The 26,056-nt window shown below is 45.1% G+C and overlaps 1 protein-coding gene across 4 annotated transcripts in view; it reads right to left on the bottom strand.

Annotated features, from left to right (window-relative positions):
* Positions 1-26,056, bottom strand: part of TTC28 (tetratricopeptide repeat domain 28) — a gene marked incomplete at its 5' end in the record, with an annotated part of 156,886 nt that overhangs the window by 35,773 nt on the left and 95,057 nt on the right. For all 4 annotated transcript variants that reach the window (XR_014318671.1, XM_082773929.1, XM_082773930.1 and 1 more), the window contains 7 exons: positions 849-1,014; positions 3,002-3,220; positions 3,634-3,763; positions 4,052-4,161; positions 5,767-6,290; positions 7,192-8,533; positions 16,025-16,532. Coding sequence is in view for 3 of the 4 variants with exons in the window: in XM_082773929.1 (XP_082630055.1) it covers positions 849-1,014; positions 3,002-3,220; positions 3,634-3,763; positions 4,052-4,161; positions 5,767-6,290; positions 7,192-8,533; positions 16,025-16,532 (2,999 nt within the window). The remainder of the gene's footprint in view (positions 1-848; positions 1,015-3,001; positions 3,221-3,633; positions 3,764-4,051; positions 4,162-5,766; positions 6,291-7,191; positions 8,534-16,024; positions 16,533-26,056) is intronic.

Here is a 26,056-nt window from a genome sequence, read left to right as displayed (position 1 = left end):
GATCTGTCTTCAGTCTGTCACTAGTGAAGACTTCAGGACTGTACAAATTGTTTAGTTCTTACAAGATTAATGTAAGAATTTTAATGGTAACATGGGTGTCTAAAGTAATCTCAAAGGGTTGCAGAAACCTAGAAGTAATTTATATAGCAAGAGTTTCTCAGTTCTTTGGGCAAATTTCCAATGAAAAGTGGAAAAAAAGCATCGTGTGTTCTTTAGGAGACTGATACAATAACTACCCTGTTAAAACAGGAAGGAAGGGAGGGAGGGAGAGAGGAAGCAAGGAAGCAAGGAAAACAACCCATTCCACACACTCCCTTAAAACACAACAAAAATCCTGACATATCCTCTCAAGTTAGTGGTGTTCTGGACAGGTTCTTTTCTGGTAATGCAGATGACAAACTTCTCAGTCAAAGTTAGATACGATGCAAATAGCTGCACTCAGGTGAGTAGACATGAAAATATAGAGCACTGAAAAGCTAAAATAAGCTTGGAACAGGCCACGAGCGGTTTATAAGACAAAGACACCTTCTCCTAAACCTTCTAAAAGCTAGTATTTTTGTGGTTTAGAAATAAATAAATAGATAAGAAAATAATAAAAAAAATAAATTAGGTAGAGCTTTCTCTTCAGTTCCCTAAGTAAAGGTAAAACCAGAAGAAGGCGGCTCTGCAACCTGAACCATCCTGCCCTGCAAACCTTTCAGGGTGCATTCAGCATCCCAGCATAGATGCACATTCTTTAATTTACTTTGGAATTGGTGAAAATAACAAAAGTTATTTGCCAGCTGAACTGTTATCGCTTTCTGGTGAGAAAGTGGGAACCAGGATGTTAAACCCTATCTCCAGCTTACCGGGTATAGTACGAATCCACACCCAGAGCCTCCCGTACACTTGAGATGTACTGTTCCAATGCAGAGTTTGTTACTGTTTGCAAAGTCACACTGTTGGCTTCAGGGAAGTCCCCAGCATTTTCAGTCACGCTGTCACCCAGATAATACTCATGAAATTTTAGAATTCCTGCAAGGAAAAAGAATCATGACATTATTTCTGCAGGGGAGGAAGAACACTGCCAGCAACTATCCAGGAAAGCGGAACAGTCCCTAGCACTTGGTATTTCCAGTACAACTGTGGCTATGCATTCTGTGCATTTTTCCGCAGGTCTCTTCCAGACTTCTGAATTACAATTGGTTATTTAAAATCTGGCTTTGTACTTTGCAGACGATAGCTCAAAAGTACTTTGCTTTTATGAGATGCTCAGAATGCATTTGCTATTGCAGCTGTCTTATATAAATTATAAAGCACATCTTCCATGAAAGCATGTGTAAGTCACATTTCAACAGCTATGCATGAAAAATACCTATTAATTGTCTCTGTTCACATACATGTACATTGAACACACAAGGCCTCAAATGCTGAACAAAAATGCTACTACTACAGCAGAAACTTCTCATGTCACACAAAGGTTTTTCATTTTACTTATATGCATGAAAATACATTATATACAAAGAAAGGTGTATTAATGCATAGTAAAATACTAAATGTTAGCATTTCACAATGGATAAAACTTATAAAGAACGATCACTTTTTTGGTTAAGAATTCAACTAATACTCGAGATAAAACCTTCCTCCATTCATACTGCCATAACCTTTCTGATACAATTAATTTTACAGTGCCACAGCCTGTGATCAACAGCAAGAGGCTGCTTTGTATGCCCTGTTTGCATTGACAGCATAGATCAGTTATCAGGAGTGGGGGCATAATGAATAAAGCAGCTCCCTTTGTCACAAATACAGAATCAGTGAAGAGGTTCTAAAGGCACAATTTCAGTGGGATAATGAGGATGCTGGGCTGTCATTGAAGCTACTCTCCACCATCAGTAATGAGATGAGAAGGGATGGAGTCACTCCTGAAGAGCTCCCCAGAAAAGCTGTTCAAGAGGAAACCTGCATGTTAAAGACAAAAGCACCAGTGTCCCTCTCCTTCCTCATATCTGTCAGTGCCTTTAAGGAGCTAGTCACAAACCCATGTACTTGGAGAGCACAGCTGCACTTGTACACGACCCAGATGGGCAAGGAGGAGACTGGTTGTGAAGGCTGGTGGCAAATTCTGCACTACTGATTCATATAATTCTAGTATACTCAGCTTGATCTCAATACTACAGAATTAGTGACATTTTATTGTGCAAAGTACAGAACTAAAGAGCCACTTAGTGCCAAGGATGCATAGCAGGATGACATCATCTTAAACTTATACCATCAATATTACAAGACGCCCCACAAAAGAACATCTTCCAATCACTGTCATCCCATGTGAAATATGCTAATGTCTGCTTCCCTTCCCAAACTGTTTTTGGTGTAATCTGAATAGTGCTTTTGGTGTAATCTGAATAGTGCTTTTTTTTCTCTTCAGCTTTGTTATGGTGAAGGGCTGCAATTATTAAATTATATCCAAAAAGAATTCATGAAAATTTAGTCATCATTTTATTAGATAATGAAAAACAGCTGCCTGCAAAAAGCAATCCTCTTCAAATTAATCCTCCTTGCTCTCCTGTGATAAGCATTTCCACATTCATATGAGCGGAATTCAGAGGATCAGGCAGTTCAATGATGTATCAGGAAGCAAGGATGCCCTTCTGTTTTCTGCAATCCAGTTCAGTGAATAAATGCCAAAAGCTTTTGGAACGATAAAGCACAGAAATATAATTAAAGTAAGCATTCTTATCCATTAAAGATTCTCACAGACCAAGGTACTTGGAATCCCATTACCGCTCTGCATTGCTGTGTGGGAAAAACATACAGATTAGAGGTCAAAAAATGGAAATATTAAACACCTGAGACATTTCCGTCTCCAGATGAATGTCAAAATCCTTCTATGGAAGTCCTAAGAACTTCTATGCCATTATTGCTGTGGCTATGCCACCATTTCCCGTCTATTTAGCTCCAAGGTTCTGGATCCAAAGGATTGCTTTTGTTCATAGGCTCTCACCTCCAAAAGGGACCTCACCTGCCCCAGGAGCCAGCAGCCAGCTGTACAGGTAACCTGCTGCCAGTGAGTAGTAGAGAACAAGTCCCCTCTGGCCATTCACTGTCTCCAGGACCTGGTCAATGGTCACTGGAGAATATGGATCAGAGTCCTGCTGCCCAGTCTGGCGTTCCACGAGCAGATCAGCAAATGCCCTTGTTCGTCCTCTCTCTGCTACTGCCAAAGCTTCATCATGGTGACCTGAAAAGACAAAGCCATGTCTCAGACCTGACACCAACATGGTCTGCAATGAGCAGTGCGGGAACAGGGACAGGTGCTATCCCAGCTCAAACACAAACCTAGTGAAACAGCATCACCGCATTTATTTCTGGAAAGAGCAGTCCAGCGCTGGACTATGGTCCCACAGATCATGGCTGCAAGCACTAACGTGATGTATGGGGAAACGAGTCACAAAGTCAAATGACTGGAGAAAGCATGGAAGACTATCGTGCCTGAAACCCAAAGAGACCCTTACTTCTGCCCTGGCAAACAAACGCTATGCTTCATCACACTGGTAAGAGCAAAGGTTGTAGCACGAACTGTCTCCCTGCATCTTTAGTCAAACTGTGGCACAAGCTTGGAGTTCAGACCCAGCAGGCAATGGTGTCTCTTACCTAGGCTGACAAGTACTCGTTGCAGGGCCTGATAGGAAGATGTCTGCAGATCGAAGAGTGACAGCTTGTAATCTGTGCTCAGCTGCACCTCATGTCGGATAGTTTCAAACAGTGCCGAGGCCCGGTACAGCTGGTGGGGGGAAAACAGCCATGGTGACTCCCTAAACAGATACAGCACATAGTGCTGACTAGGAGAGCGGGATCCAGGGGCCACCATAGCCACAGAGGGGAGGTCAGCCTCAGACAGCCCCTCAGGACATCAGCATCCCCAGCTGAGAGCAGTGGGCTGGGAATGGAACAAGAAAGCACATGGGCTCAGTGCATTATACACCCTGTCCCAGGATGCATCAGACATTTCCTCCTCCTAGGACAGAAATGACCCACAGGACTCATAAGCATAGGGCAGGCCATGGAATACCTGGTGCTGAGACTCCTCCAGGTTCCCACTTGCCCAGAGGGAAAGGCCAAGGCCATGGCGGATTTTGGCTTCATCTTCTCTGCGTCCCAGCTGCTCTGCCAGCCTCAGTCCTGAAAAGCAGTCATAGTGAGAGAGGGCTGGAGGGAGAAGTGGCTTTAGCCTCCAGGTGGAACATTCCTCCTGCCTCAGCTGCCTGGGGGGATGACGGCTCAGGTGGGCCACATGTCTCCCTGGTGCCTGTGGCAGCAGACAGCGGTGCTGGATGCCAGCAGTGAGATGTCAGCTGCAGCACTGCTAAGCAGCGGCTGCTTACACTCGAATCAACACCTGCATGAGAGGTGCCTAAGCAAGACAGACATCGCCATAGACCAAGACACAACCCAGGTGAGGTTAAGGTGCAATCCCAAGACACTCTGTATGCTTCTACCAGGAAGTTTGACTTTTAAATCTTAAAAGCCACACAGACAATCAAAATCACACTGAACTGCCAAACATTACCAGAGAAGAGGCTTTTGCCACATTACTTGGTCATTTCCCACTAGCTATTCCAGCATCCTGGAAGGTTTCTCTACTGAGCCAGAACTGAGGGCAGGGTCCTGGCATGAGCGACATAAAGCACATTTTACTTCCAGCAGCACCTTCTTGTTTGTCCCCTGCTTCCATCACACTCTAAGCCTCCCACCTCCATGGGCCCTGCTGCTGCCCACAAGGATGCTCTTATATACCTCAAGTTTCCTACAGACTGGTGAAGGGGAGGCCTGCTTGTGACCAGGCATCTCAGCAGCAACCAGCATTTACTTTTTTCTTTTCTTTTCATGAATCTTTCATCACACAAGGAAAAGGAGCTGCAAATAATTTATTTCCTTCCAACTTAATTGAACTCAGGTTGTTCGAATCCTGTCAAAGTCATTTTCAAAAAAAAAAAAAAAAAGACTAGCTGATATAATTAATCCTTCAGCTTCCAACTTCATACGTTCCTACTACATTGCTCATCTCCTCCATCAGAGAGCTACCGCCTTGAACGAATGCTGCATGCATGCTGGAATCTTATTCAGCAGCACAAGCCAGAGGCCTGCGCTGGTCCTGGCACTCAGCAGAGGGCAGATGGCTTCTGAACACCGAGGGCTGCCCCTCCCAACCAAACAAGAGTTGTGTTCACTCTCAGCTTACAGGACACTCGCCCATCTGGTCTCACTCTCATTGGAGCTCAGAAAGAAAAGCCAGGTGGTAAGCAGCAAAGCACAGCTCAGCACAAATTAGTTCCAGACCTCCTTTTGGATGTGTATATCCTTACCCATGCAGCCAATTCCTGGGATGCAGTGCTATCTACAGAGAGGGTTTACACCTTCAATGCTCAGGCACAAGCAGGCTTTACAAAGACTCTCATTAGACGCAGCCTGGATTCAAGCTCAGAGCTGGATGAGAAGCCCCCAGGAAGGAAGAGACTGCTCTGCTCAACACTCTCTTCACAGGATGCCAGGAAGGCTCTGACTGACATGGCGTGCTGACCAGAACAACTTTCTTGTGTAGCTACTCACATGGATGCTTGACAGTAGCTATGTATGTCTGTAAGAGCTTTTGCATCTAAGTCACTGTCAAACCCATTCTATTAGTGCCACATCCACAGTACCTCACTTCTCTCCATGGGTTCAATCCTCCCTCCTACTCCCCTACGTCTATCACAACATGCTATGTTGGAAGATTCAGCCTCTTACCTTCCTGCAGGTACATCACAGCCTGAGAGTAGTTCTGCAAGGCATGATGAGTCCTTCCCAGACTGCTGTAGGATACAGTTTTGGCTACAAGATCATTCATTTGTGCTGCAATGCTGAGATGCTGCTCCTGATAAACTACCGCCCTCTCGTAGGTGCCCAACGACTCGTAGGTCAGACCCAGGTTCCCGTAGGCTCGGCCTTGGCAAGTGGGATTGTTGGTCTCCTCCGCAATCTGCAAGTCTAGCTGGTGATACTGCAGGGCTGTGTCATACTCTCCCATCTGCTGATAGACCCCACCAAGGCCGCAGGCAGCATCACTCTCCAGAGCTCGGTCCTTCATCTCTCGAGCAATGTTCAGCTGGCGTTCCAGGCAAGAAATGGCTTGTTCGTAATTCCCCAGCTGGCTGTGCAGGCTCCCCAGCTCCCCATAGGCCTGGGCTTTGTTAAACGCCTCCCCCAACTCATGTGCCACCACAAGCCTCTTCTCAAAGCATACCAGAGCCTGCTGCAAACTTCCCATAGCTCTACAAGGGAAGAAAACAGCATTGATTTTGCCAATATTTTCTTGAAATATAATGTTTTGTCACTTCCTTTAGAGGTCATCTCAAATCTTTCAGGCAAAGACAAATGTTTTCCCCCTAGGAGTCATGCTCAGTATCTTTGAATCACCATCCTTCTTCTGCTACCCTATAAGACTCTTGCTCCAAGGACAGAGCAACATCAGCTCCATTATTCGAGCCAGTAGCAGAGACAAAATCATTTTCTTCCCAGAATCCAGAGGACTCTGTTACTTGGTCCTACGCCATATCCCTGTGCATGTATACAATGGCCACACAAACACATCCTGCCATTAACATAATGCAACCATTTTGACTTGTCTAGACATCAACCTCCCTGCCCTCTACTGCATATTTAGACCGCCCCCAACAAGCCAGCCAAGCTTCACTTATAACCAGTTTGCATGCACACTTCAGCCCCACAGCCTGTTATCTCCCTTTTCCTCATGCTCAGCCCTACCCCTGTTCTCATCTGTGCATTCCCACATGCTCTCTAAGTAGCAGGCAACCTTCCCCACGCTGTGCACTATGCAGGCACACACACAGGCCACCTTCTCATATTTCTGCGTGCATCCCATACCTCTCTCCTCTGTTATATCAATGTTTCCCCTCAACATACACAAGCACACCTCCTGCCAGTGCCTCTAGGCAAGCACAGGTGTGCACAGATACAAATGCTCCCATGCACATGCTCCTCCCAGCAGCCCACTGGCTTCCAGTGCACCAGGTGGGCTCACAGGAACCCACCAGGACCAGGATCATACGGACTATAACACTTGGCAATACTGAACAACAGAGGCCTTTCTGTGTGCTTTAACAGACTGCATTTCACTGCCTTTTGTTGCAATACACATGCAACGCTCCTTACCTGTGTCCATTGCCCAGGCCCCGGTAGGCCTTTGCTTGATCTTGCATGCGGTTCAGGCTTTGAGCCACCGACAGGTACTGCTCGTAATACTTTATAGCTTCCTCAAAATCTCCCAGAGCTTCATAACAATCTCCCAGGTTCCCATATGCTCGGCCTCGATCTAACACAGATTCATTTCCGCTGAGCTGCTGCAGCATGGCCAGCTGCTGTTCAAAGTAGCCAATAGCTTCCTCCATGACATTCATGTTCATCTTGGTAATGCCCATGTTACCGTAGACTTGGGCTTCTATGCTGGGGTCCTTCAACTTCTGCCCAAGATCCAGTTGTTCTTCATAACACTTGAATGCCATAGTGTACTTCCCAAGTGACATGTATACTGCAGCAAGGTGACCGTGTGCTCTGCATTCACCTGACACATCACCCAGCTCCTGGTACACCTCCAGCTCCTGTGTATGGTAGCCTAAAGCCTTATCACACTTCTGTATCATTCTGTATGCAGAGCCCAAGGCTGCATAGGCGCTGGCTTCCAATCTCCTGTCTGTAACATGATGGGCTAAGCTCAATTGCTGCTCATAAAATTTTATTGCACCACTTATGTCTTTTTTACAGACAAAAATATCCCCCAAGTTCCCCAGAGCTCGGAATTTGGCCTGGGAATTGTTCAGAGACTGTGCCAGGGACAACAGATACTTTTGACACTCCTCTGCTTTGTTGAAGTCCATCAAGGCTTTGAAGGCCAGGCCCAGGTTGCAATAAGCTTTGGCTTGGCTCAGCTTGTCATGAAGATCCTTTGCTAAGGCAAGATCCTGCTCATAGTACTTAACAGCCTCTTCGTAGTTCCCAAGGCAGTAATGGGCATAGCCAAGGTTATGGCAAACTTTCCCCTCCCCTTCCATGTCCTGTAGCTCTGGGGACAAGCGCAGGTACTGCTCGTAGTAAGGTGCAGCCTGCACAAACTCTCCTCGTGAGCAGTGGAAGTTGCCCAAATTGCTGAGGGCCCGTGCTTCACTCTGGATGTCTCGCAGCTCCCGGGCAATGTTGAGATGATTTTGGTAGTGCTGCAGAGCACGGTCATGGGCACCCAGTGCTTGATAGGCAACTGCTAAGTTCCCATGTGTAGATGCTTGAGAGGCTCGGTCATTTACTTCCATAGAAATCTGCAGCTCCTGCCGATGGTACTTGACAGCTTGGTCATACATGCCCAGAGCGTTGTAAGCATTGCCCATGTTGCCATAGGCCCGGCCCTGGGCCGCATAATCACTCAGCTCCTGAGCTATGGACAGATGTGTCTTATGCAGCCGCAGTGCAGTGTCATAGTCACCTTTCATCTGGTGAATGATTCCTGAAAAATAGCAGAAACGGGTTCAAAGAAACCAGTCTGTCCTGGTAACCCTTCTGTAACACCTTGCTATGCCAGGACTTTTCTGCAACCCATCCTTCAGCAGCCCATGGCCTGGCCCTTTCCCCACGCTCTCTACAGGGAACCCCATCCCTTCCCCACAGCACCCCGATGCATAACTGGCACAGCCGATGCAGCACAGCCTTTCTCAAGGGAACTTGGTAGCTCCCTGATGTCTTTGCCCAGCTCCTTGCCCACTTCTCCCTCAGCTCTGCTGGGCCCATGGCTCCACCTGATCATCAGCTCTCTGCCAGACACATGCTGCTGTTTCCCTGTGTGACGAGGGAATGCAGTGGCAGCAAGGATGAGCTGCACTGAGCTCAGTGATGTGCTGGGCTTGCAAGCTGCTACATACAGCTGAGTGCTCCCAGGAAAGGGCACCAACTTCTGCAGAAAAACCACTGAGTGACTACAGGGTGTGGAACTGGACTGGACACAAAGCTAAATAAGGTAGGAACTGTGAAAAGCAGCCGCTGTCAAAATGTCCCATTGCTGCAGCAACTACAGTAGAAGGAATTAGCTAAATTTCTCCCCAGAATGCAGCAGGCGCTATCTGAGCTGGAAGCAGGCAGAACCAGCACTGCCTCAAGGATGCTGGAGTTCACACTCCCGGCTCCATCTCCTAATGTGGTTCTTCTTCTAGCCAGCACCTCCGCATGCCAGCATGACATAACACAGCAGCCCCACCTGTGAGAAAGCTAAACACACAGCTCATTGCAAAACATATCTGAAAACCCAGGGTTTCCAAAATGAGTGAACAAGTAAACATTTCCTAATCTCTTACTACTAAACAGATTCCTCAAGGAGGTGAGACAGGCAGTTCTCTACCAGAGCTGCTTTGAACCTCCTTGGAGGAATCAAGCGTAGGAAAGCACTCAGCTTGAAGTGACAGTAAAAGGGAAGGAGAACAGAAATCAGGCTAAAAGCAAAACTGAGTTCACCTGACTGTCTAGATAACTTGTTCTATGATGAGATACTCTTTATGTCAGGGTCAGAAAGCAGAGAAGAGGACAAACATTGTTAAAATTACTGAGTAGTGCCTTTGCACAAATGAAGTGAGTACTACAGTGAAATGTAACAAAAAACAGTGAAGAAGCAAGCACTTCTGAGACAGGGAAGGATAGGAATATTATACAGGAAGGATTGGACAACCTTGTGTATTAGAGCAACAGGAACAGTGTCATGAAGTTCAAGAGTAAAATATGCAAAGACACGCACTTCACGACTAATAGCAAGAATTTCTACTACAAGGGTAGGGAATCATCATTTGGAAATAAAATGAGAACCTATCCAGTGAGCTGATGTATTTCCAGTAAAGAAAGACAAATGTGATTCCTGTTGGATGCAAAAGACTAGCAGTTTAGAGAGCAACGTTGGTGTTACTACTGAGAGGCATCAGCCCTGGAAATTATTTTGACCATCAGAGTGCTGAAGCTCCAGAATAGCCCTATAGTATAGTAGTATATGACTTTATACAGTATAGTAGTATAGAAACAACCAAAATATTACTGTTAAAATGGGATTGCTTAGTTTATGAATCACAGTGTTAATATTACATGGCATGTGCAATAACAGGAGACTGGATTCAGCACCTCAGGACACATCTTGCATCGCTCTTAGCTGAATCAAGGATTCCTCTAGTTGCTCTAAGCTTCTACACCTTTTCTGGGAGAGTAACTGAAGTCAGCAATGTCAGCAAAATTATTATTAATTAAACAATTTAACTAAAGGGAAAAAAGGAAAAGAGGAAAAGGGGAGGGGAAAAAAAAAAAAAAAAACAACAAGCAAAGGCTGTGTGGAAGTGCAGAGGAAAGAAATTACTCTCTACTTCCCACAAATGAGGGATGCTTGACCACATCCTTGCAGCAGGGCCTCAACACACGTAGCTGGTGTTCGGGAGGACAGACGTTTTCACAACAAGAGCCCACCCCTCCCCTCTTCTTCCCTTTTCCACCTTTTATTGCTGAGTGTGACATCATATGGCATGGTTGGTTTAGGTCAGCTGCCCTGGTGATGTTCCTTTCTCACTTTTTGCCCGCCCCCAGCCTGCTGGCTCTGGGGGGGGTTGGAGGGAGTCCTGATGCAGTGCCAGCACTGCTCAGCAGCAGACACAACCCTGGTGTGATACCAGGGCTGTTCTAGCTCCAAGTACAGAGCACGGCACTGTGTGGGCTGCTGCAAGGAAAGTTAAGATCCCAGCCAGACCCAGTACACCATGGAAACTGCTATTGCATTAGTTTGTTAGAGCTGTCACCCATCTGTTGTGGCCATGTAAGGAAGAAAGATCCCAAAATACACTGTCACTTCAAAACATCAGCATTCTGACTCATTCTTACAGCTATAATCATTGACTGCATAGCAGACAGTCTTCTGGTCAAGCAGCTGGACTATATCCTTGAAATAGCATATAAAGAACACAGCAGAACAGATCCAAGCCCAGAAGCTAGCAGACCTGAGGGGAGACAAAGAGATAGCCTTTACTGCCTTATAGCATGTACTGCTACAAAATTAGTGCAAATTACATTCATGCACAAGCTCTTTTTTCTTTCCTTAATGATGAATACAGATAGAACTGTGTAGAATACTTGTATAGAGCATCAGCAAAGTAATTGTGTTCTGCCTGTTAAATCACCGATTTTCCAATCCAGGCAACAAATTGATAAGGGAAGAGGGAAAATGTCAGACTAACTTTGAAACAACGATTGCAGTTCCTGGGCTGGAGCCCGGAAGGGGGTTGGAGCAGAAGTTAAAGGGAGCTTCAGTCTCCTGTTAGTATCGGCCAAAGCAGAACAAACCTTTCCGTCACGGTGGAGTCACAGCCGTGCTACAGCCTGCAGCATAGACTAAAATAACATTGCTCTTGACTGAAGCTGCTCTTTTGGAGTGAAATGCAAACATGTTGAAAGTTGAAAAAAAGTGGTTTTGTAGGTCTCCCACCTACAGGGTGGGAGAACAACATCCCAGCCCCCTTCTGGGTGCTGACTGGAGAGCCTGACAGCATCCACCGCCTGGGTGTGCTCTGACGCAACGCCCTGCAGCTGGCGGATGCCTGCGGGCAAAGAGAGATGAGGGAAGGGGGTCTTGGGTGAGTTCCCCACTCCTTCAGCAACTGGGGACAATGTAACAACCATTTTGTGACTTTTGCTCCTCACGATGCTCGCCTGCATCTTCACTACATTGCCTCAGTACCCTCTAAAGGGAACAAGCTGCAAACTCAAAACAACTTTGCACCCTGCAAGTCCAGTATAGAGCACTCAAAACACTCCCTCATCTTCCAGCTTTTTATGTTGCTTCTAGGAGGCGGTGTGTAGAGACACCATCATATTCGCTGTGCCATCTTCTGAATTTTACATCAAGGCTCACTGAATTTTCTAGTGAGCACTTTAAAAAGGTAAATATGATGGAAGACACAACAACTGAAAAAAGGTAGCTAAAATTTAGAAATACATACTAATCCTGTGGGTAAGAATTTAACAATTTTGACATATTCCCAAGACCATATTCAATGAAATTAATATAGTTCTAATTTTACAAGCTGAATATTGCAGTTTTACCTTAACTGAGGTGCAACATTTCAGAATAAGAATTGATGCATGAACACACTACCCCTTCAAACAGCTCCCCTTCCCCTGTAATATTAGGGAGAGAGAAAGATTAAGGCTTTCAGGAGGTTATTCTTGTTTGGGTTTTGGAGGGGTAATTTCAGTACTAAAAAGATCTCTGCAGAAATTCTCAGGTAATAGTTTTTACGTTCTTACTCTTGACATTTTGTGTGTGTTTTATTTATTTTTTAATGATGACCTGAAAATTAAAGATTGATCACCCAAGAAAGTCTCTTAAATGTTTTGAAGTACAGATGCTGAAAAAGCAATTTTTTGTAACGCAAAAACTTTCTTCAAGCAAAACCAGAACGTCATCATCTTATTACTGTACTTTTTAGTGAATTTGCTGTGATGATTAAGAAAAACTGACAGTTGTGCTTCCCTGAGAATAATCAGCCCTCTGTTTGTACATCCTAAATAGACACTCTTTTGCCCTCCAACATGACACACCTCAAGATACACACACTTCACAGAGACGCAGAGCTCAGTGTTTGGGGCTGCTGCAGCTTCAGCATCTGCCAAGGTTTTATCTGACACACAAAGCTTCTCCCTGTCTATGAATACAACACTGACTTTTACTTTCTCCTACAAGTTACTTGGGGATTTGAAATGATTATCTGTGGAACTAGGCTAAATGTTCTATAATACTCTTTACTTGCAAATAAACCAAGGTTCTACAGACCAAAATGAAGCATATGTGCCTCTACCTTAATACAGGCAGCCCATCCAACTTTGAGCAGCAAGCACATAAAAGAGAGGCGCAGAAGTTCTCTTGTAACTGCAAAAAGATGATAAGCACCTAGGGAGAGACTTAAACTGTGTTTTAATAATAATCTGAAGTGTCCTCTCTGCATCATAAGAGGAACTGTTAATAAGCTCTGCAGAGGCTGAAAAGCCAGCTCTCTACATGGAGCCTTGGCATTTGGAAACACCATCTGCTTTGCAAAGGTTGACAATCTGAGACTCCTGGTTAAGCTCCAGATCTCCTTGTTGTGAAGGGCTCAATAACTTGCGAGTTGCCCTCAGTCCATTACCTTCTGCTTACCGAGTCGCAGAGTGCATTATCTCTCCCTGCAGAGCGCTACAGCAGCTGGGCTATGTTATATTCTGTGTCTGTCTTGCTCAGCATTAGATAGTACACTTAAGAGAGCTTTCCATCTAAATCAGTGAAATGCAAACAGAAAATTCTGTTGCTTCAGCAAAGAGGCCAACTCTAACATTCTGGCTTGGAAACACACGTTTAGATACATTTTTTGCCTGTCAGCATGGTTATTTTGATGAGGTTTTGTTTTGCATGTGGATTAGATGAAAGAGACAATTAAGACTCGGCTTTTTAATTGGTACTGGATGTATTTTAACAACAGGAATAGACTTTCTCAACAAGAACTGCATGTTCTCTTTTTCCAGTGTAACTCAACTCTGACAGAGGGAACATAGAAAAATAGCCAAATAACAGCTGAAACGTGAGATCCTGTACTCAGAAGCTAGGGAAACTATTCAAATACAAAGTGTAGACTGGCTGAGTCAGCATACCAACCTAAAGTTATGTTTAGGCTTAAATCCAAACAAGTAAAACATTCTCTGCTGCAACAAAACATTTTTTTAAACAATTATTTTCTGGGATTGCATGCTGAATGCATCATTAAATTCAAGGCTCCTGTAAGACATAATCATATTAAGATGAACTTTCTAGTCCCAACCTGACTAGGTTTGAGTCAGCAAAACAGTAAGAGAATTAAAAATGCAAGTGACAACCCACAAAAACTGAAGAACAAGAGCAAGTCACTTCCTTCTGCAGCACTGCTTGTTTCATTCTGGGATGAGTTAAAACAACTACCACAGGTTTAGCAGTTCCCTGTAAGTGCTGATATTTATCTCATCTCAGCACTTCTGTACCACTTTTCTGTAATAGTGCTGAGTAACACAAAGCCAGACTACACTGACTATACAGGCACTTAGAAGAAACATCACAGAACACGAATCAAGCTCTTTCATCCAGTAAATAGATGTGGTCTGCCCAATGACAAGGGGCTTGAAAAAATGGGAGGAGACAATATGGACAACCCTACACAGCTCATCAAACTGTCACGAGGAAGAAAAACAAAACCAAGTGACAGCTTCCATTTCCCAACACTGTATTTCCTTACTTTCTTGGATTTGCTCAGAAAGAAGTGGGGTGATTCTCCAAAAAGCAGCAAGTGCTTCAGAGTGGAGGCTAATGACTGTTTCTGAACCCTAGAGGTTTGCTTGCGCTACTCAGAATAGATCCATCCCCATGTTAGAGGCACTCATGGCTGAACGTGGCTGTGCACTCTCCCAGTATCCACCAACAGCCTATACACTCCATTGGTCGGATTCCATTGGAAATAAAACACATTAAGATAAACTCCACCGCAACAGGAACATTCCCTCAATCCTGACCACAAGCTGGGAAGCCAGCACGTTCCCCAAGCACAACCAAGGATGACATCTCCATCTCCTACAGGAATCCAGAGTTTACATCTCCCCTGGCTCCCTGCCTGGACAATTCAAGGTCCCACTTCTCCATGCGAGCCCTTCTGTCCCTGTCAACGACCAGTGGATCTCACGCAAGTCCACACATCTCCCCAAGACCAGCCCTACAACTGCAGCAGAGATGTGGGATGTACTTGGTGCTTTGCTAGAGGCATCTACCATTGCACTTTGAAAAAGCCTTTGCATAAATGTAAGGGAACCCAGACACAAAGTTTCATCCTCCCTGCTGAGTGCTCTGTCACACTAACAGAAATGCTATCAATGCAATGCTCAGTGCTCTCTAACGCTAAGCACCCCACAGGCACTTTTGCCTCAAACCTATTTTGCCTCACTCATTTTCCCTTACTCGTTTGCACCACTAATCAAAAAGCTCGGACTGTTGCATTATCTCCAGTTCCCCTTATCCGTTCAGCTCTCGAGGAATCAGCTATTACAAGAACTTCAGTAATTCATCAAGCCCTTTTCAATTACCTGCTGTTGATAACATCAGAGTACAATTAGCATCTACAAATGAATCAAGTGCCAACTGCCAGGCAGAAACAGAAGCTAATTTACAGCACGGGGCAGCTTCCAAGAGCTGAGATTCAGGGGCTGCCAGCAAACATTTATTTTGTTATATCAGCAACAGCCCTGTTCTGTCCCTCCCTGCACAGCTGCATACACCCAGCTGAGTCGTGCAGCCAGAACACGTCCTAACAACAGCTGCACTGACAGCAGTGCAGACCCACATCTCATGGCCAGAGATGCAAACACGTCTTTGTTTGCTTCCACATCCGGCACTGTGAAAGAGGAGAAATGGACTTCACTTTGATTTTTGCAATTCAGTCCTTCTCAGCCTGCCAGTAGGATGCCCATGTCTCTTCTTAGAAGAACATATGGCTCCTACATTCTATTACTTTATTGTGCACATTCTGAACACAAACTTAGGATTAGATCCACGTGTCTCCCAAATTACAAGGCAGCAAGCCGACAAGCTCCCAAAGTAATGGCCAGGTAATAAGCCACATCATTTCTTGCCTTAGTGCAAGACTTCTTACATTTCTTTCTGTCACCTGAATAGCTCTTCAAATGTACTGTACCTTCTCATCTGCCTTCTGCTGTGACCTTGGGCTTTCTGCTGCTTTCTGAGCAGGTGAGTAATTGAACGTGAACACATTACATTGGCACACAATCTGTGAAGTGCCTGTTTATTTTATGAAGATGGTCTGGCAGAATTGGGATAACTAAAGATAGCACACAGTAAGCCTCCTGGATCCTGGTAGCAGCTCTGATAGTCAGTGCATTTCCTGATAAATTCTGTTCCACTTCAGGGCCTTACCTAAATTGGAGGAGGCTCTGCCTTCAGCAGCTCGGTCCTGCAGACTCTCAGCGATGTGCAACTGTTCTTCATGGTACTGCTTAGCTCTCTCCAGGTCCTGCATACATCTAGCTGCGTGGCCCAAGCCAGCATAAGCTCGCATCTCAATGGCTTTCTCAGCCAGCTCCTGGGCCAGCTCCAGCACGTAGTTGTGGTAGGACATGGCTTTGTCGAAGTTTCTCCGGTAGTGGTAAGCACTGCCGAGGTTGCTGTAGGCTCGGGCTTCCTCCCGCTTGTTCCCCAGCTCCTTGGCGATCTTAAGATGTTGTTCATGGCACTGCACCGCATTTTCAAAATCCCCCATTGCAATGTACACTGCTCCCATATTTCCCAGCTCCCGTGCCTCAGAGAGCTCATCTTTGGACTGCTTTGCAAGGAGGACGCACTGCTTGTGGCTAGCCAGTGCATTTGGGTAGTCCCCAATGGCTGTGTACACATGGCCCAGACTGCTCAGTGCTGAGGACGCTGCCTGCAGGGAGAAGAGAGAAAAAGTAAGTACAAGATCTCATGGAAACAAGTCAGATGGCCTCAGTCCCAGCAATCACAGCCACAAAAGGCCATTCTGGAAAGAACGTGACTGCCAGCTTGAAAAGCTGCTCTCTTGCAGTTCTACACCACTCAGGGCAGCCCAGGCGGAGGCAGCAGAATGCGGCTGACTCAGGAGAGCAGTGCTAAGATTATCTCTTTTCTCTGAAGCACACAGCATGTCTGTATGTGGTACAGGGGAAGGATAGGACTGCAAAGATGCAGAGACCACTGAGGAAACAAAGGAAGCAGTAGCTGTAGAAAACTGCACTCTACCAGTGTGAAATGTGTTCATCTGATTCGTGTCAATATGGAACAATGCTAGGGCCGCATGGTGTGATGAATGTGATCTTCTGTCATACATACCCTTGTATAACCACAAGTCTAAGAAAAACAGAGTGGTTAATGTATATAGTTCTTGTATCTTGCAAAGGAACGTTTTAGCAATTCGTGTCAATAGAGAGCTTGAAGGGAAATGTATTTGTAGGCTTTTCCTTGAAGTCTCTGATATCTGGGGGGTTTCAGAATAACTGCTAACTATTATGACTATTGCATGGGACACTATGCAAGTCTCTGCTATCTGGCCAGGAAATTAAGGAGACAGGGAAAGCTGAAGAACGACTAAAAGACAAAGCTTGGAGGGGACGCTGCACGAGTCTCTGACATACAGCCAAGTTGGACAAAGGAGAAGGAGAAGAGGGAGGAAGACTATGAGCCTTCAGCATGAGAGACCCGCATAGACACCACCGTAGACTGATACACATGCTCCAGTAGGAGGGTTTGGATTCCGGAAACTAATTATAATAACCCTGTTTTTTTTAGAAGTAGTAATGAATATGTATTAGCCTAGGAGCATAAAAATCAGCTGCTTGATGTAAGCGGTGTGCGTCTTGGTGGAGCAGAGACTCCTGGTGCACCCAGCGCTGTTTGCTTACCTCTATTCCTTTAATAAATTATAAACTTTGATTATAGTGCTATTTTGAAGACTGAGCCATTTATAACACCAGGAACCAGGATGGCTCACAGAGCAACACTTCCCCTGAAGGCAGCCACACCTAAGTGACCTCTCATAACTACTATAACATCTACATCGAGTCCTATTAACATTGCAAACAATTCCTGTGTATAGCAGCTTTTGAGACAGCATATTCACCTGCAGAGAACATCACGGACCAATGCTTGCCCTGTTCCACCCTCCACCCAGTAAGCTCATGGCAGTGTGACAGAATCCTCAGACCCTGCAGGCTGGTGCCAAAGATCCCATCCACAGAGACCACCAGCAGCATGTGTAACATGACATAACCATGCAGGATGCTGAGCCATCATGCAGTCTCTTCAATCTCTTCTTTCCAGGGTCAACAGCCACTGAATACCCCTGCTGGAAAACTCGCACACCTGCAGCCAGCACTCAGCGGAGAGCAGGGAGATGCCTCTGTTGCTTATCTTGCAAAACCAGTAGGCCAGCATGCACTCACCAACATCTTCACGTACTTCTGTTTGGCCAATCATACCATGTTCACAAGAGCACAGTTTTCACTGTGTAGCATCAAGGTCCTTGTATCACAGTATCATTTGTTTTTGAGCCCCCAAGAATCCTGGGACTGCAGCAAAGACAACAGGATTTCAGCAGCTGGACTCCCTGTCCCCTGGGAATACTGTAAATAAGTGGTTATTTGAAAACCTGAGTTCTTACCACGGAGAAACAAGACAAACTGTCTGAGAAACGGATTCTTTTGCCTACTTTATCTACCAGGACACAGGCTTGCCTTCCACCTGACAAAGCCAGAGTTTTTATATATATATATACCTGGACAACAGGGCAAAGAGCCAAAAGCAGAGCTTCTGCTCAGCATGTATTTGCTACCTCAGCATGGCCGTTCACTCCAAAGCTCTGATCCTGAGCACTCCATGGTCCCCTGCATATGCATTTCTTTTGCTACCCAGCTCCTGCTGCGACCCATTTACACAGCAGCCATCTCTTCAAAGACCTTCAGAAAGGTACAATCAAGGTGAGACTGAACAGAGATCACCCTAGCATCAGATCTCTGGAAAGTTCCAGTCCACCCTTCCACCTCAGAGGTAGCTACAGCATCTCAGAACAATTGTCCTCACTATTTGAGACAGCATACTACCAATGAAGAGGCAGTCTCGGTCTCTTCCTATTTTTGGCTGTGGACTCCCAACGCATCCTTAGGCTAGTGTTCCTGTTCACGCAGTACATTCAGAGCTCTGTGACCACCTGTTTAAACTTCCTATTTCTTAACAGGCAAGATCTTGCACTGAGTGGTGTGACTGGGAGAAGAGCAGCTTGACCACATCACCAGACTGCAAGCAGGTGGGTCCCCTCTGGCTGTTCTGCTGTCGGGAAGAAAGGTTTGCTCCCTTTCTTCTTACTTTCTGAGTTCAGCTGCTGGAACAACCTATGTGGCATACTTCTGTTTTATTTTGCTAATCCCCTCTTACTTTGGCTTGGATTGTCCTGCAGTGCAGCTGATACCAGTGCTTTCAGTGTAAGGAGCAAGCATGCTTCATTGTCCTGGGTGTAATACCCCTAGTCACGAAATCAAAAGCTCTCCCATGAAAAGGGACTCCATGAGTGCAAGGGGTGCAACTGAAAGCACCTTGCAGGTCATGCCAACTAACTGCAATCTGAACACCACAGAACTGGAGAGAGGCTTCAGCACAGTAGCACTGATAAAGACACCAGCCTAACTCCAGGGGAGCACAAGACAAGCTGTAAGAAATGAATCTTGTTCTGCACACATAGGACATGAATCAGGCCATAGCTTCTCAGAAGTGCACAGGCAGCAAGAAGTTCTGCAGGGCTAGACTCACCTACGACTTTGTAGATTCACACATACAGACACCTTGCAGAGCCACACATACGTTGCTGCACAGAACAAACTGCTAGGCCACTTGGGACAAAATTAAATCCCAGCACAACACAACCCTAAGCAGAGCTGATTCAGCGACCTCAATTAATTCTGGAAGACAGGCCACCACCACCAGTAGCTCTTCTGATGTTACCTGGAAAAGACTGGAAATGCCTTTCTGGAAACACACGAGTCAAACTGTTCCCTGCTGGTGCTGCTTACAAAAGAGGATGCTTACATATGCAAGTTGCTAGACAAGCTATGGCAAAGAGCCATCTAGACAGAGATTCAGATGATGTTAACATCTTACAGCTAGGGAAAAGAGGCATAAATGGAAAGCAGGAGATCTCAGGCTGTCTGTGCACAAAACAAACTTGCCAGATACAGAGATTGCTCATATTGTACGCATGAATCGTTTCACGCACACAGATGCAGAAAGGCTACCTCTACCCTCTGATACAGCAGTCCCACCCATGCTTCCCACGTGTTACGTTCTGTGGCAGTCTGGGTTGCTAACTGATCCAAATGCTCTGAACGATGTACTTCTTGATCATCTTGGAACCTGCATGAACAGAGCCTATGGCACTTCCAGCTTCCCATGGGCTGGTTGCAGCATCTCTTCTCCAGCAAGATAAATACCGGTACTCTCTAAATACTCTCAGGGGCAATCACTGGAACAACTGAATAGTTTGACATTAAAGCAGCGTTTGGGAGCAATTTGGTGATTACATCTGCTGAGGCTACCAATGACTCACTTCAGGGGGTTAGTAATACAACTTGGGAAGATAAATTCATCACTGTATGCTTAATAAAATCCTCCACATAACAGCATCCACTGGCAACTCTATGTGGCTCACACATCGGGCCAACAGGGTAGAGATATTCCCATATGTACTGGCATAAGCATCAATATGTTGTGGTGGATACAAGGTTGGCATCGGTTGTGCATGTGCAACAGACTTAGCTGTGCTAGCACGAATTTCTGATTGGTAGCAGGATGATGGGAAACTACAGCTTCATACCAGTGGGGCTGTGCATCAGCAAACAAAGAAAATCAATGTTTTATATATCTGACAAAGACAAATTTTACAGTGGGGGTTGCTTGCACCTTCAATTTTGTAATTTATCACTTTAATAGAAAGCAGATTCTTCTGCCGCTAAGCTGAGGTACAGAATGGAGTTCTGAAAAGGGTTTCAAATTGCTCTCGTTTTCCTGGAGGCAGCAGACAGCTTAGGCTTTTCATCTGAATAATGTGAAGAGTCTGATGTTAAGCAGATGCGTGTCACAGAATGACAATTAATAGGGACCTGGTGACTGAGAGAGATGTCTTTCTTAGATATTTCACCCATGCCAGAGAATGGTCATTTCCCAATTAGTTTACATTAAAACAACCATTTGACTGATTGCACAGCCTCCTTACATGAGAACATTGCATAATAATCCTAAAAAGGGCAAGGTGAAAATGCTCTGCCTGGTACCCCACTGCATGGAAGCCCTAATCCCCAAATACGGACACCAATCAGGGCCGATCAGAGACCGAGCTTTCACAGCTGAGGTGGGGAAATGCACGGTATGGACCAAGCACTTGTGATATACAGAAGCCTCAACTGCAGCCCTCACCCTGCCCATGGCGGGATGGTTACAACTAGGTGATCCTTGAGGTCCCTTCCAACCCAGGCCTTTCTGTGACTCCATACTAAGCTCGTGCTCTTGTTAGAGTAGGGGTTCACAGGAGTTGAGTTTGGCTGTAGAGGTCAGCAACTGATGACCTTGGGAACAGCCTGGTCTTTGTGCTATTCTAGGTCTTTAGTAAGCACATCACCGCTTTTTGAACTGCAGCCTTTCCAGATGATGGGTTTAAACAATATTATGAGCTTACAAGCACAGGAATGTGAACATATACCCTGTGTTTGCAGCTGATATTGGCCTGTAGGGACACAAAGCCTTAACAAGTTTCTATTGTTCCAGTTTACATCATTCCTGAAAAGCCAGGTTTGGGTCATGAGGCAGACAGGTACTAAAACATATGTTGTAGGAGACACTGGGACTGTACCTAGTCAAGAGGAAGAAATGGATGTGAACTGACCTAACGTGGATATGAAGCCGACATCTGACAGAAACCTTTTCTCTGTTGGATGCACAAAGGTTGACTAATAGTAATATAACACTATGTAAGCATTTAAGCTCTTTCTGCATGTAAGCATGTAAATTCTGTTTGTTTTACAGCTATGGACTGCGCCACTGCTGTGCACACAGGCAGGACAGTAGCCTAGCAGGGAATGAATACTTTCAGGACCTACCAACATGATCCAGTGCCTGTAAATTGCATTTTATCTCCAATTCCATTAAGCCCCTTTATTATTTGATCAGAATCCACCAATATTCGACAAGTAGCTCTGGAGATAAGTGATTGTGTGCTAGTGCAAAATTCACACCCAAATACAGTAGGTGCCCCATCAACATTCTTCACCAACACCCTTCCCTCCTCCCTCAAAAGCGAGGTTTGTATGTCTGTACCACATCCAGCATTTTCTTTGTATGGCATGCTTTTGAAAACAAAGAGCAAGCAGCAGGTAATATTCTCCTCCTGTATATTATCTGTACACAGAAAGAAGGAATGGTTTTGCTTTCAGGTAATTATTGCCTGGAAAACAAAACAAAAACCCACACTGGAATCAATAACCCTGTCAAATCCAGTTTATTTATAGAAGGTTTCAGTCTTTTACACAGAAACTGCCGTTTTCAATGAGTCTCTCTTTAAAGAACTGTATTTCATTGTTATAACTGCAGGTTTAGGCACTGCAGCAAACTGAACATCAATGAACAGAAGCAATGCTGCAGACACCAGTTATTAATAGTATTGCACAGAAAAAGGAATGCAGTCCTTTTTACTTCTTCCCACTACACCACAAGCAAAGGCTTAACACCTCCATCACTCTTGGATGAAATCACTCAGACACACAAGATGTGCAGCTGAGCTCCCTGGCACTGACCCTGGATGTTCCTCTTCCTGCACAGGATCCTCCAGGCCAACCTTGTCCTTCCCAAAGCACCTCTGCATAGTCCTTCTGGAGCAGGGTCTGATCCTAATGTTACTCTTGCTCATAAAGCTGTATATCATTTTACTGGGAAACTTAATATGGGAAAAGCTTTGGCTGAGGTGGGCCTTCTGAAAAACCAAGAAGTGCTGATCCCCGAGTTGTGGATCTAGACCAGGTTTCCACATCTTTTCTTGTACCATAATCAGGGTACAGGCCACAGTAGAATACTAGGTTTTGCAGATACTGTGAGAAGTAATTAAAAACAGAAGGCTGCATTTCTTTCAGCTAAAATCCATGTAGTGTGAAGGTCAAGTAGGGACATTTAAAGGAGATCCTCAGGAAGTATTACATTTCCCTTTTGAGTCACAAGTCCAGACAAAACAAAGCATGTGGCTGGCTTTCAGTGCACTCCCAAATTTCCTCCTCTGTTCAGATTTCCTTTCATTCTGCTTTCACATGCAGCCTCACATTTGAACTGGACAAATCTGTATTGAATACAGTCAAGCTGACCTCTAAAGAGCTGCTAAAAACAGAGAGAAAGGCAACAAATTTATGCTTTCTTATACAAATCCAGCTATTTAATGGTCAAGTATTATGGTGCTCACATCACTGATCTCACCCTCTCACCTAGGCAGGTTTTTCAGTCTAAGATTTGATGCAACACTAGTGCCCTGGAAGACCCAGAATCTTCTGATGAACTCATACAGAAAGCATTTTCCCAACAGCTGGTACTCAAGTCTTCTTTGTTGCAGCAAAGAATCTGTTTCTGATATGGAGTGAGAAAGCTTTCCCCAAGGAAAGCAAGCTTTCCCCCAAGGTATGCAAGAATTCACCCCAGATTCCTAATCTGCAAGACTACCAGCTGCAACAAGAGGCTGAAATCAATGAGGCAAAGGCAAGCACTGCATTTTTAAATGAGGGTTTCAAGTCTGGAACCTATACGTACATCACGGGTCACATTTTGAGTCCCAGTGGTTAATCAGATGCCTCTCAAGGACCAGCTGTTTGAAGTGGAAGCATATATGGGAACTATATGGACTGGTAAGAGTACACCTGTAATTTTGTAAGCTCAACAACAGAGCCAAACATGTGGGCCAGGCAAAGACTGGCAAAAACAACTCTGTTGTTTTTAAGTCCTGTGTAAAACGTCATGGGATTTTGAAAGTTGTTTCTCACAGAGGTTGAGCCAAAGAACAGCTTGTTTCAATTTCTTGAAAGCACCTTCAGGACTCAAAAGGTCCTTTAAAAGACCCCAGAGAAAGATGGAAGGCATAGCGGAGAAAAGAGTGAAGAGGTAATCCCATGCACTAAAAATGTTTATGGATGTAGATGTACCACCTCTTCTTGCCACTTGGCCTTTATGATAAGAAACTTTTTTTCTTTTTTTTTTTTTTTAACATAAAAATAGGAGGACACTCCTGCAAAGTTACCATCTCTGCAATACATATATATAGTGCTTATGCAGTGGGATGTGGTCTCTTGATGTTTCTGGGATATCAGTAACAGAGATGCTAATTTCTTGACAAAAGGATCTCTTATGGAGTTTCCAAACTCTTCCTCTGAAAAAAAGCTTAAGAAGTAAAAGCTAACTGCTGCCTAATACAGTAGCAGCAGTCACACCCTAAAGTCGTCATTCTTACACTTCTATTAGCAGTGCCTGCTTTAACCGTTAATATAAATCATCAATTAGCAAAGCCCTTCTCAGTCTGTTCCTTACTTCTGGAACTCCAGTCAGATGTGATGAAGCTGTAAGGAACAGCATATATTCTCCTCTTAGCCTTTCCTGAACACATGCACCCTTAGCAGCCATGGATGTTTTCTGGGGCCTGGCACATACCATGACGCCAGCTGCGCCTGCCCTGTAGGGAAAAGACAGACCCCTGGATGCTCCAAAAATGCAATGCATGACGTCTTCTTCCTCAGAGGCCAAGCAGCTGCAACGGGACCTCAAGGACATTGTTGGAAAAGCAATTCTGTGAAGTGACTCAGCATGCTTGAGGTAGACCTGTGGTGACAGACTTGGGTAACAACAGAGCATCTTACTGACTCCACAGGGATGGGGCACTGACTCCACATGCTGGCTGCTCACAGCCCTGCTGGAGACGGAAGGCGGTGGCACTACGGTGAGGAAAAGCTGTGCTCACTATTGGGCACGAGCTCTGCTCCAGCTTCACCTCAGTGCCAGGCTGCAACAGTACAAACCTGGTGATGTCTATACCTGTAGAAGGACTCCAGACTCCTGACAAGGTAACCAGGAGGAGAACCTGGCCCCACAACTAACCAGCTGCACATGTTCCAATGAGCTCACTCCACACTGACAAGCCCTATGATGGCTCCTCCAGAGAAGAATGGTTGCACAGACCCACGCTTCCAGCCAAATCTACAGCACAACTGCAAGCACAGGGACCCTTGCAACCGAAGCAGAAACAGTTGTAATTTTATCTCTGCTGGCTGCCATCTCTGTGGCTGCCAGCACAATCCAAACACAGAAAACTTCCTGGGCCAGGAAAGGGTGCAGACAGTCTGCCAGGGAGACATCCCCTATTTCAGGCAAGCTCTCACACCATTCAGTCAGAGGGAAGTTCAGCTGGGGCAGATGCACCTGCTCACACATGGGGCAGAGCCCATACACCCTGACATGTCTGCTTGGAACTGTTCAGCTCACAGCAGCAAAGGTGATTGATTTATGGCACAAGCAGAATCCCAGCCTTTGCATGACAATCTCAGAGCACTCAAGGCAAGGATGAAGACAGTCTCTCCTAAGCACAGCTGTGCCACTTCTAACTCAGATTGTACTCTTACCTAACTCAGCAAAATAAGTATTTCTAAAATGATGGGCAAAGAAAGTGAAAAAAATATTCTTTTATCCTGTACCATAATACACACACACACCGGTTCTTCAAACAGAAGATTAAATACAGCTTTGCTATTTAGTAAAGGTGTGGCTTCTTTAGACAAAGCACAACAGGAAAGACACCTGGAAAACATTTTGCTCTCTTCAGGAAGAGACACAAAAACCTGGCTTTATAGACTTTATAGATTTCAGTAGAAAGAAGTGATCTATCTTTCCTACTCCATCTCCAATAAGAAAGTGAAATTTGATCTTTGACTTGCACAGTCTGACAGTAAGTAGCTGTAGTTTACAAAATGTAGGAAGCTTTATGCTGAGTTACACTGCTGGCTCAGACATGCTTTAAAGAGGACTGGAAAAAGCTACTAGAATTTCAAACCTAAATAACCACCAGCAGCTGAGCTGCACACAAAGGATGTTCAGACAGTTGCAAAATCTGCAAATTCCCAACCGAATACAGACACAGATTATGTCTGTAACAGCCATCATATTTCACTAACACTCCTCCCCCAGAGGCTTAACACATCCCTGTCACACACAGCAGCCTGTTATTCCTGACAGCCTTGCATCATAACAATCCTCTGATGCCAGGAAAGGCCTCTAGTCACAATAAGATCCATGGCAATGCTCTCACTGCAGTGTAAAGCGTAGCACCTAACTACTGGCTTCTTGAGTCTCCTGAGCTTTTAAAATCTCCTTCGA

This window comes from Aythya marila, assembly GCF_965140915.1.
Source record: "Aythya marila genome assembly, chromosome: 17".
Lineage (NCBI taxonomy): Eukaryota > Metazoa > Chordata > Aves > Anseriformes > Anatidae > Aythya > Aythya marila.
Note: the sequence above shows the minus strand (reverse complement) of the source record. Positions and strands in the feature narration are given on the sequence as shown.